Raw genomic sequence first — 15,813 nt, 5'->3', positions numbered from 1 at the left:
TCTGAGGTCTTTTCCAAACCAGTCGATTCTGTGATTCTGTGAATTAACTTCAGTTTTAAGAAAAAAAACAAACTAAAGTGTACTTCTGGGTGAGGATGGACCAGGCTCGGGATCAGTACCAGGGGTGCTGCAGGAGCAGGTGTCTCCCAGCACAGACACAGCGGGGGGACCTGTTGACCTCAGCACCCTGGGCCCCAGCATGGCCCAGTTCAGCAGCCCTGGGCCCGAGGGCTCAGTCCCGGGACAGCCCCCCAACCAGGGTCAGAGCGGTTCCTGCTGCTGCCCCAAGGGTCACCAGCCCCAGGCAGCCCTGAGCCAGAGTGCAGGTGTCTGAGCTGGGCTGAGCTGGAAGGGGCTGCAAAACAGCTCATCGGAGGAGGCGATGGAAGAAGGTGCCGTGTGTGTGGCACCGGGGGTGAACCGACACCTTCAGTTTGGTATCTGGACCCGTGCTGGGCTTGCACATGGACTAAGCCCCAGCTCAGAGCACAAATTGCTGTTCCCAGCCCCGGCTGCCAAGCGCTGGTCCTGCTCTCTCCTCCCTGGTGCGGCCCGAGCGCACAACTGCCCTGCCTGCTCCTGTCCTGGGGCTTGGGGAGCTGGGGTCAAAAGGAAGGACAGACTGGTGTGGGTATGGGATCTTTAAGTGTCCTGGGGTTGCTTTGCTAATCAGTCTGTGATGGTTCCTGGGCTACTCACTAGATTATGTGCCCAGAGAGGCAAATGAGACATAAAGTGACTTTCCAGTTAAGGGTTTTCACCTTACAAAAAAACACAGGTGCATTTTCTCATCAGCAACAGACTGAAAGATGGCAGCTGAAGCAGCATGTGCCTCTTGTGAAAACAGGTAACAACAGATGGTTCCATTCAGTCGATCCTTAATTTATTCCTGCACAAGAAAATGGTCCATTAATTTAATCTCTGGTGTCCAGGCAGGGCCTTGCTGATGTTCCTGTGTCACAGCAAGTGTGTGCATGTCAGGCTTTCTGCAGATTTGTGGCTGAGTTTTCCATTTTCCCTAACAAGGACAATTTTGCTGTGTACTCCTGAAGTCTCCCATAAGCTGGTGGTTGAGAGAAGGCCGGGGAGCTCCTGTGAGCTCAGGGAGGACCAGGCAGCATCACAGGCAAAGCAGACGGGAACTCGACTGGGTGAACATTAATGGAATTTATTGATAGAAGAAACAGGAATGTCTCCCCCATCTCTGGGCGGATCACCGTGCACCCTGAACCGATACAGGCAGGTGTAGTCCGGGTGGCCCCAGTTGCTCAGCACTTGCAGCCTGATGTAATTCACGACCCCAGGGAGCTCGTTCTGCAATGACAAGAAGAAATGAGTCGCCTTTTCCTCTCTGGCCCGTGAGCACTGACAGAAGTGCCGCAGTAACGGCCTTGACCAGCAGCTTCCTTCCTGCTGCCCCGGGGGGGCTTTTGACCTGTCGTGGTCCAGATGTTCCCTCATTGGGCCATGAGAACAGCAAAGGAAGAAGCAGCGACCAGATGCCTCAGCAAATACACTGGAAAGCTCTCGCCTGCTTTGGGGCACAGGCTTCCACAGTCAGAAGGCCCAGTGCTGGGGTCAGTATAACATCTCATTGCCTTCTCTAGAAAGCCACGGAAACAGAATGGCCTCCCTGTCACTGCTCACTGCCAGCACCAACAGAACCCTCAGGAAGCCCAGTATTTCTGTGTCTAACTGGCAGACCAGCAGCCCTGCATCCTACGGGATGTGGCTGCTTGTGTGCACTTGGGGTCCAGAGAGTCAAGCTGATTCCAGCTTCAACTGTGGCGCTTCTAAGCACTGAAGTTTAAACCCAAAATGAAAGAGAAGACGGCAGGCCAGTCATCCGCCACCAGGAAGTTAAAGCAGAAGAAAGGCAGCGTGGCACTTGCTCAAGGACAGGGCTGCCTGTACCCTTTGGCAGGGAAGCCTCTCCCCATCCAGCCGCATTTCTCCTCCTCTCCTGCAGTTCCCCTCCCTCTATGTCCCCATACCTTCAGCTGGAAGGTCTGACTGGGATTCAGCGCCGCCAGGAAAGTGAACTGTCCCAGGAACGTTCCCTGCTCCTCGTGTTCTTCCTTGAAGCCCTACAGAAAGATGGGTGGAGAAAACAGAGCGTCTGGTGCACCATGGGAGACTGAACTTCAGCCGGTGAAGTACGGGGTTATTTCAGCTACGTAGTGCAAGGACCGTGAGCACAAGGACAAGATGAGAAGCTGCAGGTGGGCAGCACGTCACACTTGCCCACTCAATGAGTCCAGGCTGCCTGTCAGAAAAGGAGCAGACGCTCCCAGTGAGAGGGAGGTGACCTGAGGATCACAAATGCACTGGGACTGGAAGCCAAGAAGGCTTAGGACCATGCACTGTCCAGCTCCTTTTCCCTGTGGCTCCTGGAGTAGAATCTTGCCCCAGAAGCTCGAGTGGTACATTGAATAAAAGAGGAATACAATGGGAAGGAAGCAACTCCAAGGAGCCTGTTTGTTCTGAGAGACAGGAGGAAGCTTCAGGCCACCAGAATCTTTGACCCAGCTTCATTCCCTGATCAGAAATGCTGTGCAACCACCTGTTCCTGACTCCAGAGAAATCACTTACATAGACAGCAAAGTCCTTGGGAGCTCCGGAGATGCTTTCTCCATGGAACGCTGTCCCTGAGACATGGGCCATGGTGACGGCTCTGGGAACGACCGGCATGGACAGCTTGATGAACACGTGTCCCTGACTCCCTGGGAAGGGCCAGCAGTTGCCAGGATGATTGTCCGTCTGAAAGGACAAGAAACACTCAGCAGGGAGACACAGGAGACCAGGTCCATGCGGGAAGGGGCAGGAGAAGAAGCTTCGAGGAGCAAAGACAGGTGGGAAGGACACTTGGAGCAGCATGTGTGGTTCATTCTCCCAGCCTTTGTGTTACTGCTTCTTGGTGCTCCTACCTCCAGAATCAGCTCAGGAGATCTCATGTAATCCATCACTGGCAGGGAGTACAAGAACACCTTCGCTTTGGCAGTCCGGAGGGATGGAGAAGTCCTGGACTGAATGACGGCTGCCCCTGGAAATTCAAACATGAGCATGATCATCAGGCAGTGTCAGGAGGAATATTACATTGTTGACTTGGAAAAGGCTTCTCAGTTGTCATCCATGTCCTACAGTGGGTTCCCCTCTGTCTTGCTGGCACGACCCCTCTGGAACACATGGCAGGGGTCATCAAACTGTCGGATTTGGCCGTGGAAATAGGCAAGAATGTGAACCAGCCTTTCTGTGCTTCCCATGGGGTCTGGCCCATTACAGGCTCTGTCAGTGGGGGCACTTTTAGGGCACAAGGTGACCCGTGACTTCTCACCCCTTCTCTCCTACCCCTGGGCACGTTCCAATGCCCATCTTGTCAATCGGGACAGGAGGCGCTTTGGAACTGGTTTGTTTGTACAATCTCACAATACCTGCTGATTTCAGGGCATAATCCGGCATCGGGACCTGCATTTCTTCCAGCTTCTCCAAAGCCTGATTGATGATCTCGTGAACAGCCTGGGAGGGAACACAAAGGAGAGCGCCTGTTGGAAGGAGAAGGACCGGGGCAAGCAGGACCCTGCAAGGCCAGCCAAGGTGAGCGGGGACAAGGCCCGTTTCAGATGGAGGGAACGCCCACACTGCCTGGAAGCCTCCCAGGTTTGCTCTGCTGTGATTGTCGGGATCAGAAAGGGGGGGCTGCTCACTCCAGTGCTCTGAATGCTGGAGCTGCGGGAAGGGGCTGTTCCTGTGGAGAGGCCCCAGGCCAGGCAGCACGGACAGACAACCCTTCTGGGCATGAGATAGGCCTGGCTTAACTCTGGACCTCTGAGACCATTCTTTCTTTCCAGCCCTCCCTTGAGGAGGACCCGAGATCTGGGCGCAGAGGAAGGTCCGACTCAGACAGCTGGCATTCCCGTCACGCTCTCTCTTCCCCATAAGGAAGTGTGGAGCAACAGGAAAAGGGAGCATGGCCATGGCAGCACTTGTTCCAGCAGCACCAGCCTGTTGGCTGTGACAGGGAATGGAGCAGGATATGTGCGGACGGAGGATAAAACCCCTGAGCAGATCCTTCTGCCTTGTGCCCTTACCCGTCCAGTAACGCCTGGGAGCTTTGCCTGCTTCAGTCCTTCCTGCAGAGCCCGCTCAGCCACATCCTTTGCGCTCCAGCGCAGATGATAAAGCTGTTCCTGGAGCTTACGGAGCTGAATGGGCAGGGACAGGGCTTCGCTGAGGTCTCCCAATTCTGTACTGGTGCTCCAGGTTAAGGCGCCAAGTCGTCCCACATGGTAAACACCTGTCAGACACACACCAGAGCTTAGAAGTCGGTCTAAGGCTGGGCTGTGCCTCGGCCTGCCCGTTCCCCTTGCTGTGTCTCTCCCAAGTGCCATAGTTGTCTCTCCTCTTGTTGCCTTTGACAGTGGCCATCATGGCGTACGGGCTCCGCAATAGATGGACATTCCCTGCCATGGACTGTGCTCCTTGTCCTGCAGAAGATTCTCAGCCCCTGGGGCAGGAGGGCTCAGCCACGGCCTCTCCCTGGGCTGAAGAGAACTGGCTCAGCCCTCCTGGGGAAGGCAACTCAGCCCTTCCTCACCCACACCCGTCCCGCTGGAGCAGGGACCGGCACAGCTCTGTGGGGACTTTCTGCTCTTGGCTGAGCTCCTCTGCTCACAGCGAGGGAAGCGGAACAGGGCAGGATGGAGCCCCGAGTACCTCCTAAAGCACCGTCCTCAGGTCGGAGATCTGCAGAGACTCACCGAAAGAGAAGATACCAAGGAGAAGCACCAGGGTCATTGCCTTCAGTGCCTTCATCTTCCTGCAGAGCAGATAAAGAAAAGGCTGGTGAAGCTGGCGGTTCCCGTGCAGATCAGGAGCAGACTGGAGAGCAGCAGCAGGGACTGCAGCCCTGGAGCCTGGCGTTCCTGCCGTGTGCATTGGCTTGGTCCTGCACCAGCTCCAGTCACTGCTGGAGGTGTCACCAGCTGCACCAGTGGGGGATTTGTCATGGCAAAGATTGTTTCCGTAGGGACAAAGGGCTCAAGGTTGACTCTGTACTAAGAGCAGGAGTTGCAACAGGACTTGTGTCCAAACTTCACATCTGTGGGGCTGGAGAGGGATTCTCTGGAAATGGAAGGACGCAACAAACGGCTGTTTCTCCTGCCCAGCATCCGATGGGCACTTGTGCTGCTCCTGTTCTCCACCCTCTCAAGAGAAGGTTCAGCCTGTGCCCCTACAGTCCAACAGCTGCCAGGGGGGTGTGTGTCTCCCCTCTCGCAGCGTTTCTTTAGCAGCCGGGTTATCTCTGGCCCTTCTCTTGGCAGAACTGCAGACAAATGCAGACTGGAAAGAGGGAGGGTGGCTGAATGTCAATGCGTGCTGGCAAGCAACGGGCACCAAGGAAGCGCCAAAGAAACTCTGGTGTCTGGGCCCTGCTGCCCTGAGCCTGATCTGCCAAGACACAGCACACACCGCTCTGCAAGGGGGAAATTCCTCCTGCCTGTTCCAGGAGGCTCTCAACAGGCTCACAGCGACACTCATCAGGAATAAACAATCCCTTTTGTTCTCCTAGAGAACTCCTTGCACCCCTCAGAGGATCCTGAGCCCCTTTCCTGAGGCAGAGCCCTGGTGAGGAGCTGACCAGGTTTCCCAAGGAAACCTCTTCTGTCAGGAACACAAGTCAGACCCATGGCCAACAGAGGACACGCTGGTGTCCTTCTGGTCCCCGTGGAGAGGAAAACCAAGCAGGCTCAGGGACAGAACCCACCCTGCAGAGCACAATACAGGACGGAGCTGAGCTCTCACAATTACCGCGGCAGGCTGTGTCTGGGCCACCCCTGGGACTCTCTCTGTCCCATCCAAAATGGACCTGTCCCTCATTCTGCAGAGATCAAAGACTTTCTGGGCGCAGCCCTTGCGTTCATGAGGAGACTGAAAGGCGGCTGCTGCCTTCCAGCAGCTCCAGACCCAGCTCTCAGGCTGCCCTCGTGTTCCTCTCCTGTCCAGCCTCCACCCACCCCAGCTGAGGAGGTGGAAAACACACCTGGGGAAAGGGGAGGAGGAGTTTTCAAACATACCTGTTCAGACCTTGAACCTTCTCTGGTTGTCCCTTGGTACCTGCTGACGTGCAGGTAACAAGCATCTCACTCGCTCAGCAGTGATCCAGAATCTCTGAAATCTCAGTTCCCTCAAGATCGAGAGTGACCGAGGCGCAGGGAGACCCCTGGTCTTATACCCTGCTGTGCTGACCTCAGCGCTGATGCTGCTTTGTGACATCAACGGCAGTGGCTGATGTCACAATGGAAGTGGCTGCACCTCGTTTGGAGGCAAAGTCCCACCTGACAGGTGCAGGACTCGCAGTCCTCTCTGCAAGGGAAGGAATCCTTCACCACAGAACGACGGGAAAGGTACAGGAACACGTTGCTCTCAGCAAACAGACTGTCAACCACTCTTCCTCTCGTTGACCAAAGTTCAGACGGTGTTACAAAACTACCACAAAAAAGTGATTCTTAGTCTTATTTTATGGACCATTGACCGCCCCATTGACCCCTATTGATCCTCATTGACTCCCACTGACCCGCATTGATCCCCATTGATCCCCATTGACTCCCATTGACTCCCATTGACCCTCACTGACCCCCATTGATCCCCATTGACTCGTATTGATCCCCATTGATCCCCATTGACTCTTGTTGACTCCCATTGACCCCATTGACTCCCATTGACCCCCACTGACTCCCATTGACCCAAATTGATCCCCATTGACTCCCATTGAGCCCCATTGACTCCTATTGACCCAAACTGATCCCCATTGATCCCCATTGACTCCCATTGACTCCCATTGACCCCCATTGATCCCCACTGACTCCCGTTGACTCTCACTGACCCCCATTAACCCCCATTGATCCCCATTGACTCCCGTTGACTCCCATTGACTCCCATTGCCCCCCATCGACTCTCATTGACCCCCATTGACCCCCATTGATCCCCATTGACTCCCATTGACTCCCATTGCTCCCCATCGACTCTTATTGACCCCCATTGACCCCCATTGATCCCCATTGATCCCCATTGACTCCCATTGACCCCCATTGACTCACATTGCCCCTAATTGACCCCTTTGCCCCCCATTGACCCCCATATTAAATTAGCAGGACTTATTGAGAGGGCTTTAAACTAGATTTGAAGGGGAGGGGATGAAACCAGATGTGGCAGAGGCACAGCCAAGGGCAACATGCTGGCATCTGAGGGCAGTGCTAATGATGCCCTTCGGTCTGCCGACCAAGTGCAATCAATGGCCCAGCTGAAGTGCATCTGTACGAATGCACGCAGCTCAGGCAACAAACAGGAGGAGCTGGAAGCGCTTGTGAGGCAGAAAAGCTGTGATTTAATTGTCATCACAGAAACATGGTGGGATGACTCTCAGAACTGGAGCGCTGCAATGGGTGGATATAAACTGTTCAGAAGGGACAGGTGAGGAAGGAGAGGAGGTGGGGAAGCCATGTATGTTAGGGAGCGTTTTGACTGTTTGGAACTTTATGAGGGTGATTGTAGGGTTGAGTGTCCATGGGTAAGAATCAATGGGAAGGGCAACAAAGCAGACATCCTAGGGGATGGTCTGTTACAGGCCACCCAACCAGGATGAACAGGCAGATGAAATATTCTACAGACAGCTGTGAGAAGCCTCCCGATCAGCAGCCCTTGTTCTTATGGGGGACTTCAGCCTACCAGGTGTCTGCTGGAAGTACAACATGGCAGAGAGGAAGCAGTCTAGGAGGCTCCTGGAGTGTATGGAAGACAATCCTGACACAGCTGGTCAGTGAACCAACCAGGGAAGGAGCCCCACTGGATCTGTTGTTGTAAATAGAGAAGGGCTCATTGGAGGTCCCCTTGAGTGTAGTGATCATGAAATTATTGAGTTGATTATCCTTGGAGAAGTTAGAAGAGCGGTCAGCAGAATTGCTACTTTGGCCTTCAAGGGCAGACTTCAGCAAAGCCTTTGACACCGTATCCCACAGCATCTCCTGGAGAAGCTGCAGCTCATGGCCTGGATGGTGTATCTGCGATGGATAAAGAACTGGCTGGAAGGCCAGGCCCAAAGAGTTGTGGTGAATGGAGCCAAATCTAGTTGGTGGCTGGTCATGAGTGGTGTCCCCAGGTCTCAGTATTGGGGTCAATTTTGTTTAATCTCTTTATCAATGATCTGGATGAGGGGATCGAGTACACTCTTAGTAAGTTTTCAGATGACACCAAGTTGGGTGTGAGTGTTGATCTGCTGGAGGGTGGGAAGGCCATGCAGAGGGATCTGGATGAGCTTGATTGTTGGTCTGAGGTTTAACATGGCCATGCACGGGTCCTTCACTTGAGTCACAACAACCGCTACAGGCTCAGGAAGAGGTGCTGGAAAGCTGCCTGGCAGAGAGCGATCTGGGGTTGTTGGTTGACAGCAACTGAACACGAGGCAATGTGTGCCCAGGTGACTGAGGGGAGACCTTATCAGTCTGTACAACTACATGAAAGGAAGTTGCAGCATGATGGGTGTTGATCTCTTCTCCCAAGTAGCAAGTGATAGGACAAGAGGAAATGGCCTCAAGTTGTGTCAAAGAATGTTCAGATAAGATATGAGGAGACATTTCTCCATGGAAAAGGTTGTGAAGCAGTGGAACAGGCTGCCCAGGGAAGTGGTGGAGTCACCATCCCTGGAGGGGTTTAAGGGATGTTTAGATGGATTTCTTAGGGACATGGTTTAGTGCTAGAGTTGGGTTATGGTTGGACTCAATGATCCTGAGGGTCTCTTAGAGCTGAAATTATTCTATAATTCTATTGACAAACCAAATTCAGGGCCGTTATTCCCTTTAATGCCAATTACAACCCTGCAGTGTTACGTGAGGTGCCAAGGCTCTCACACACCCTCACATGCCTTGGGAGGGACAGAGATGGTCCTGTCCAGGGCAGCCATCCCTATTCACGGTGGGTGTGGGACAGGCACACAGACAGCACTGCAGACAGATTCGGTGCCTTTGTGCAAGAAACTCATTCCCACCTCAGAAGCGTCACAAGATCTGTCCCTTCTCTATCCAGTAGATGTAGGGCAGCCCATGAATAGGAAGCGCATCACACTGGGGTGTCCATGGGTATAGCTACACTTCCAAAATTCCTTTCTCTCTTTTCACCACCCTGTTCTCACCCTGTTGATAACACAATCAAGGCACAGACAAACCACTGTCACACTGGGCCTGTCAGCAGCACCTTGTCATTCCTAGAGATCACTGACATGTCTGCCCAAGTACCTCAGGGGCAGCAGAGACACCACTGACTAAACACGTTTCCTTCCAGGTCTGTCATTCCCAGCCCTGTTTCTCTCTGTCCTTTGGGACAGAAGACTTTGCTCACTCTCCTGTTGCCCAATTTCAGCCCTAACTTTCCATCTACCAACCACTGTAACATTACTCTGCTGCTTTGGCCCAGCAGCGCTGGGGAGGCTGCAGCAGTGCAGGAGTAGCCTGAGAGTGCTTAAAGGGTGGTTTCAGAGGTGGTGGAAGTTTTCTTCATAGTGGGAAACAGAATTGGAATGAAGTAAAGGGACAGAGTGCAGCTGAGGAGGTCCAGGATGGACATGAGCAGAAAAGAATGTGATGGAAGGGCAGTGCTGTGGTGGAGCAGGTCAGCAGAGGGAGTCTGCATCAGCCCAAGGCTTTGTGCTTCAAGGACCAGCTGGGGAGGATGGAGAGATCTCAGCAAAGGAAGGAAGATGCTCAGACAGGAGCAAGGTGGGCAGCAGGGGGGATGTCTCCAGCCTGCAGGGAAAGAGGTGCAGGGGATGCCACAGCACAGGACAGGCTGTCGTGGAGATGATCAAGTGATGTAAAGCGGCTCAAAGCCCCACCAGACATGAGCTCCTTCTCCCCTTGGCTATGGCTATTGTCTGCACCTCTGATGCCTGTGAGGAGACACCTTGTCCTTCCAGCACAGGGGCCTCATGGCCTCCTTGTCCCCAGCCAGGAACCTGGGAGGTGTGGGACCATAGTCCTTCCCTTGGCCTTGCACAGCCCCACATCACACTGGCCCAGGAAGGGCCCAGGCAATGTGGGATCGACAGGATCTGACTTCCCATGGTACAAGGTAAGGGCTTGGCTTTTGGTTAAAGAAACACAACCAGGTTTCCTCAGCATCAGAGACATCTTTACTTTGCTTTTCCTGACCTCCAGTTTTCTTCTCTAACCAAACCTGGATATTGTTTCTCAGTAGGTTCCCTCAGTGGGACCCATTAACTGTACAAGAAACTTTGGAGTTTGAATCTGAATCTGACTTCTTGAGAAGTTTCTTCAACTTCCTCCAGGGTCTGAGGTTCATGGACTCAGCACCAAACCCACCAGAGGGGTCATTAAAGCGCCTTGGGCTGCTCCTGTGCTGCTGAGCTGGGCTGGGCTCCTGGGACACAGGGAGCTCATAGAAGCGGCAGCGCTGCCGAGAGACAGCTCTGCCCAGGAGCAGCTCCTCTGCACACGCAGCAGGGCTGAGGGCTCTGCCTGGGGATCTCAGGAGACGAGCAAGGCAGAGAGAGATTAAAGGTGGTCAGGACTGGGAGGATGACTGAGAGCTCACTGGAGGAGAAACCTTTGCAGCCCTTGCCATGGTAAGTCTCTGGGTGCAGGGCAGTGCAGCTGTAGCTCCTGGAGGCACAGGCACAGCTTGTGGGATCTGTAAGGACGGGGCTCTTGTCAGGCCATGTTGAACAGCTGTGAAGCCGGGTGAGCACCCAGGGGTGCCCAGGGCTGTCCTGCAGAGCAGGGTCCCTGCACCCCAGGGCTGTGCCGGGCAGGGACTCTGCCGCCTGCCAGGGTCAGCGCTCACCCTGCCCGGGAGATCCCATGGCAGCAGCTGTGGGGGGAAGGAACGACCCCCGGCAGGGCAGGCAGGGAGCTTGTGGGGTTGAAGGGGGCTGTGTGGGTCAGGGCTGCTCAGAGCTCCAGATCCCCCACAGACATGGCAGAGGGTCCTTCAGAACAAGGACATCAAGGCAGGAACAGCTGCAAGGGAAGGAGTCTGTGCTTTCAGTTTTCCACTCTTGCTTGGCTGGGTGTGCAGTGGGAGATGGGGATTTATTTATCTCATTGGAGAAGACACTGAGACCCCAGTTCTCGTTAGGACTGGTCTGAGCTGCTCCTGAGCCCCCGCACACACAGAGCTGCCCCTGGGCAGTGCCAGGAGGTGTGAGCAGGACAGAGCTGAGCACACAGCGCGTGGGACGGAGTCTGTGACACTGACAGGGAGCAGACCAGGGACAGAGACACAGCTGCAGGCAGCACAGACATGGTCAGCGAGAGTTAACTGCTACCAGAAATGCTGGGGATGGGACTCTGGAACCTCTCTCACATCCTTTCCAGTGCAGACACATTTGCCAGTGCAACCCCTGGTCTCCTCTCCTCCCCAGCAGACCCTCTGCCCCAAAGCAGTGGGGTCCAGGTCACGAGTCTCCACCTCAGCAGCTGGACCTCCAGGTGAAGGGTTCCTGGAACGTGGTACACAAAAAAGGTGCTAAAAGTACTTGCTCTACAGTGTCATTATGTGAGTAGCAGCAGCACAGCTGGGTCAGAGGGTTCCACAGCATGCCCGTCTGCCTTTCTGTCCTTGCTTTATTTTCTGGTAGCACTGCAGTGTCCCTCCCTGTTTCTCCACCTGTCCCTGCTGCTCTTGCTCTCTGGGGTTGGGATGGGAATGTGGGTCACTTTTTGTTCTGACACCAATTCAGTGGATCTTGCCTCACAGGTGTGTTCATGGAAACCAGATGCCCAAGCTGCATTTTAAACTGTGATAAGCTGTTTTTCTCAGCTGGTAGAAAGAGAGAATGAGCGGATACATCCCATCATCAGGGAGGGGGTTTTCCATGAGAAACAGCCTGTTTATTTTCCTCAGAGAAGTCTCCCCTAACTTGTCACTGTCTTTTCCTCCTTGCACAGGTCCTCATGCCCACAGGCAGCCAATGTCCAACAGCAGCTCCATCACCCAGTTCCTCCTCCTGCCATTCACAGACACACGGGAGCTGCAGCTCTTGCACTTCTGGCTCTTCCTGGGCATCTACCTGGCTGCCCTCCTGGGCAACGGCCTCATCATCACCACCATAGCCTGGGACCAGCACCTCCACACCCCCATGTACTTCTTCCTGCTCAACCTCGCCCTCCTTGACCTGGGCTCTGTCTCCACCATTGTCCCCAAGTCCATGGCAAACTCCCTCTGGGACACCAGGGCCATCTCCTACACAGGATGTATTGCACAGCTATTTTTGTTTGTCTTTTCCATTTCAACCGAGTATTTTCTTCTCACAGTCATGTCGTACGACCGCTACGTTGCCATCTGCAAACCCCTGCACTACGGGACCCTCCTCGGCAGCAGAGCTTCTGTCCACATGGCAGCAGCTGCCTGGGCCACTGGGTTTCTCAGTGCTCTGCTGCACACGGCCAATACATTTTCACTGCCCCTGTGCAAGGGCAATGCCCTGGGCCAGTTCTTCTGTGAAATCCCCCAGATCCTCAAGCTCTCCTGCTCACACTCCTACCTCAGGGAACTTGGGCTTCTTGTGGTCAGTGTCTGTTTAGGATTTGGGTGTTTTGTGTTCATTGTGGTGTCCTATGTGCAGATCTTCAGGGCCGTGCTGAGCATCCCCTCTGAGCAGGGACGGCACAAAGCCTTTTCCACCTGTCTCCCTCACCTGGCCGTGGTCTCCCTGTTCCTCAGCACTGTCTTGTTTGCCCACCTGAAGCCCCCCTCCATCTCCTCCCCATCCCTGGACCTGGTGGTGTCTGTTCTGTACTCTTTGGTTCCTCCAGCAGTGAACCCCCTCATCTACAGCATGAGGAACCAGCAGCTCAAGGATGCTCTGTGGAAACTCATATCCTAGTGTTTTCTGAAGCAATAAACTGCCCATCTTTTTTTATACAGGAGTTTTAATGTAGCTAATTACAAGCCCAGCCTGTCAACTGGATTTTCTGGTGTTGTTGGTTGTTTTCTTATTGTGATAATGCTGTCATCCCCTTTTTAATTCACTGTTGGCTTTTCTTTTATAACTGTTGGCTGCTTAAATGAGCAGCAGTGCTCTCCTTGTCTCTAAACAGAATAAACGTCTCTTTAGTGACTTGTTTTTCACTATATCCTTCCTGCAAGGGCTTTTTGGAGCTGCAGAGACAGTTCCTGTGCGTGGGTGGAGGGGAAATCAGCTCTGGCATGTCAGCCCTGCCAGGGAGCACCAGCACTTGTTCTTCCAGAGCTGTTCTGGTTCCACTCCCACACTCTCCTTCTCATCCCTTGTGTTGGTGCAAGGCCTGAGTGCTCTGGCAGCTTGGTCACCATCCTGCTGTGTGTCAGTCCTGTGAGCGCAGGCAGGGACAGGCAATGGGCACTGCTGTGACAGAGCTGGCCTCACAACAGCCTTTCCAGATAGAAAGGTGATCTCCTATGGGCAATACACAATGGTTTATATCTTCAAGCATATGTTTACGATAGTGTCCCACAGATTCAAACACCACTGTATAGATAAACAGCGTGTGTGTGCAGGGCTGGCACACAGCAGTGTCCTCTCACAGCCAGGCTCCTGCCAGAGACCTGCAGGACCAGCAGAGCAGGGGCTGGGCTGTGCCCCTGTGCACTGGACACCCCACAGAATCTGCCCCAGGGCATTGTCATGGACTGGCCCCTCTTAACCACCATTTCTAGCTGTGGCCTCTCTCCCCGACTCACAGAGGTTGTTCCTCCCTCCATGGAGGGACATGGAATGAGTACATCAGAAATTCATGTCTGCATTGTTCTGATGAGATGTGAGCACGCACATCATGGATGTGAGGTGAGATGAACCCAGGTGAACACTAACGACACCAGCTATTCGTGGGGGTTCCATGAAGGCCTGTGGGACAGTCAGTGTTTCAAGGTCACTTCACGTTGGAGTAACAGCCCACGGGAAACCACCCACTGGGATCTTCTTCCTTGAACTGAGGTCCCCGTGTTCATTCCTCATGACGTGGGACATCTCAGATGAGTGCAGAGCAGGGTGACCCACCACAGGGCTGAGGTGTCTCCCATCCTTGGGAGTGGCAACAGGAGGCCAAAGGAACACTGTGATTCCTGCCTCTGTGTAAAAGGGACAGTCTCTGTCTCTGAGCATCCCTGGGTGCATAAGAATTTCTGAGACCAGCTGAACCCTGGCATTTCTGTGTGTGACTCAAGGAACAATCCCCACTGGCCCAGTGAGATTCATCTCAGCTGCAGGGACAGGCTCGCTGCAAGTGCTCCTGTCTGCTCCGTCACCCTCGCCCATGATGCTGGATTGTGCTTTCAAGAGTGGCAGCAGAATCAGAGTCAAGTTCTGAAGTCCTCAGGAAAGGAAGATGTCAAGCCCATCTTCAAGAGGGGCGTGAAGGAGGATTTGAAGAATTCAGGGCTGGTCAGCCTACCTCTGTCCCTGAGAAACGGATAGGCAGCGTCTTCCTGCACCAGTTTCCGGGAACCTGAAGGACAAGGAAGGCATTGCTGAACCGAAATGAGCGGAAAACCCAATGAGTCCTAAGAAATGCTCTGGACTCATTCCAGAGCTTTAGAGCCCCAGGAATGACCTCAGTGGCAGTGCAGCCCAGCCAGTTGCATCGGTGTCCCTCACTGAGCAGCACCACCAGTGTGCAGTCACCCCATGGTCCTGCAGCCAACCTGCTCTGCAGAGCACCAGTGCCAGGTTGGGGCCCTGTGGGGAGCACAGGGAAGGGGCCAGGAGCACCAGAGCAGATCAGAGGAGGGATGGGGGAGATCAGACAGGAGCTGACCTGGGCTGGAAATTGCTCTACAGAAAAAAATGCTGGTGTTCAGCTGCCCCAAGATAACACCCAGAGTTTAGGGTGCAGGGCCAGAAGTCCTTGCTGTCCTGGTGCTTTACCAGGCCTGGGAAGTAGCTGGAGAAGGATTGGTGTCCCCCACTTGCCATCTCTTAGTGCATCATCCCTCGTGAAAGGTGGCATGGAAAGGAAGTCTGGGACCCTGTGTCAGGACTTGCACTGAAGAAAGTATTCACCCAGAAGCCACATCCTTTTGCTCTGGTACTTCAGTCCTGGTGCTCATCGCATGTCCTTAAGACAAACTTATGCACCCCTCTTGTCAACCTTACCCCAAACGTCACCCCTAGACAAGGCTCATGAGCTGGGGCCAAGCTGGAGAACTGGGGTCCAGCTGTGACCAGCGGAAGGACAAGGCCTGTCCTGGGTCCTCTAAAGGGCTGGCAGCCTCTGTGATCTCCACCAGAAAAGGCAGCGTGCAGGAAACTATACACCATCCCCATGCCCATTGGAGGCCCTTAGGAAGAGTTCCTCTCTCCAAATATCCAGCCCAGCTTATTGCTGCATGAACAACCAGGACAAACTGTCCCTGGACCCTCATTCCAGACCCCATCTCCTCCACCCTATACAGGCAGTGGTCTCCCCCTTGGCACTGAGGTGGTTCCAGGGACCCAAGAGACAACTGCAGGAGGAGATGCTGGGTGGGCATGTGGTGTCCTTCAGTGCTCCTCATGGTACCTCCTGCTGGGCTTTGTGCCACTGGTCACAACCCTCTGAGCCTGGATGTTCAGCCAGTTCTCAGTGGTGCTAAACAGGAACATGCCCATGAGCACATTGGGCTGCACTGGGAGGAGCGTGGCCACCCAGACAAGGGCAGTTATTGTCCATCGTGACTCAGCACTGGTGTGGTCACATCTGGAGCCGTGTGTCCCAGTGTGAGGTCCCCCATTCTGGAGGAATGGGAGGAGCTGCCATGTGGCTAGAGAAAGTCTGGGTCATGTGT

At 54.1% G+C, this 15,813-nt stretch overlaps 2 protein-coding genes across 2 annotated transcripts; one reads left to right on the top strand and one right to left on the bottom strand.

The window, feature by feature from the left end:
- Positions 1-974: 974 nt before the first annotated feature.
- LOC309451881 (SUN domain-containing protein 3-like) lies at positions 975-3,023 on the bottom strand. The gene is made up of 4 exons (XM_082076586.1): positions 2,928-3,023; positions 2,593-2,760; positions 1,995-2,087; positions 975-1,314 (listed from the first exon to the last, which is right to left on the bottom strand). Exons 1-4 carry the CDS (start codon positions 2,961-2,963, stop codon positions 1,159-1,161), a joined length of 453 nt encoding a protein of 150 aa, XP_081932712.1. The 5' UTR covers positions 2,964-3,023; the 3' UTR covers positions 975-1,158.
- An 8,957-nt stretch (positions 3,024-11,980) lies between these two features.
- On the top strand, positions 11,981-12,895 carry LOC309451884 (olfactory receptor 14A16-like; the record flags this gene model as incomplete). Its single annotated transcript, XM_082076589.1, has 1 exon — positions 11,981-12,895. One exon carries the CDS (start codon positions 11,981-11,983, stop codon positions 12,893-12,895), a length of 915 nt encoding a protein of 304 aa, XP_081932715.1.
- Between the last annotated feature and the right edge of the window lie 2,918 nt (positions 12,896-15,813).

This window comes from Streptopelia decaocto, assembly GCF_964273445.1.
Source record: "Streptopelia decaocto genome assembly, contig: HAP1_SCAFFOLD_64, whole genome shotgun sequence".
In the NCBI taxonomy this organism is placed as follows: domain Eukaryota; kingdom Metazoa; phylum Chordata; class Aves; order Columbiformes; family Columbidae; genus Streptopelia; species Streptopelia decaocto.
This window is presented reverse-complemented; position numbering and strand designations above follow the sequence as displayed.

Coding starts and splice junctions, on each gene's coding strand:
- LOC309451881 (XM_082076586.1), bottom strand. CDS start 2,963: ATGGATTACATGAGATCTCCTGAGCTGATTCTGGAG. Junction 2,088..2,592: donor CCAAGGACTTTGCTGTCTAT/GTAAGTGATTTC, acceptor ATCTTTCTGTAG/GGCTTCAAGGAAGAACACGA. Junction 1,315..1,994: donor GTCAGACCTTCCAGCTGAAG/GTATGGGGACAT, acceptor TTGTCATTGCAG/AACGAGCTCCCTGGGGTCGT.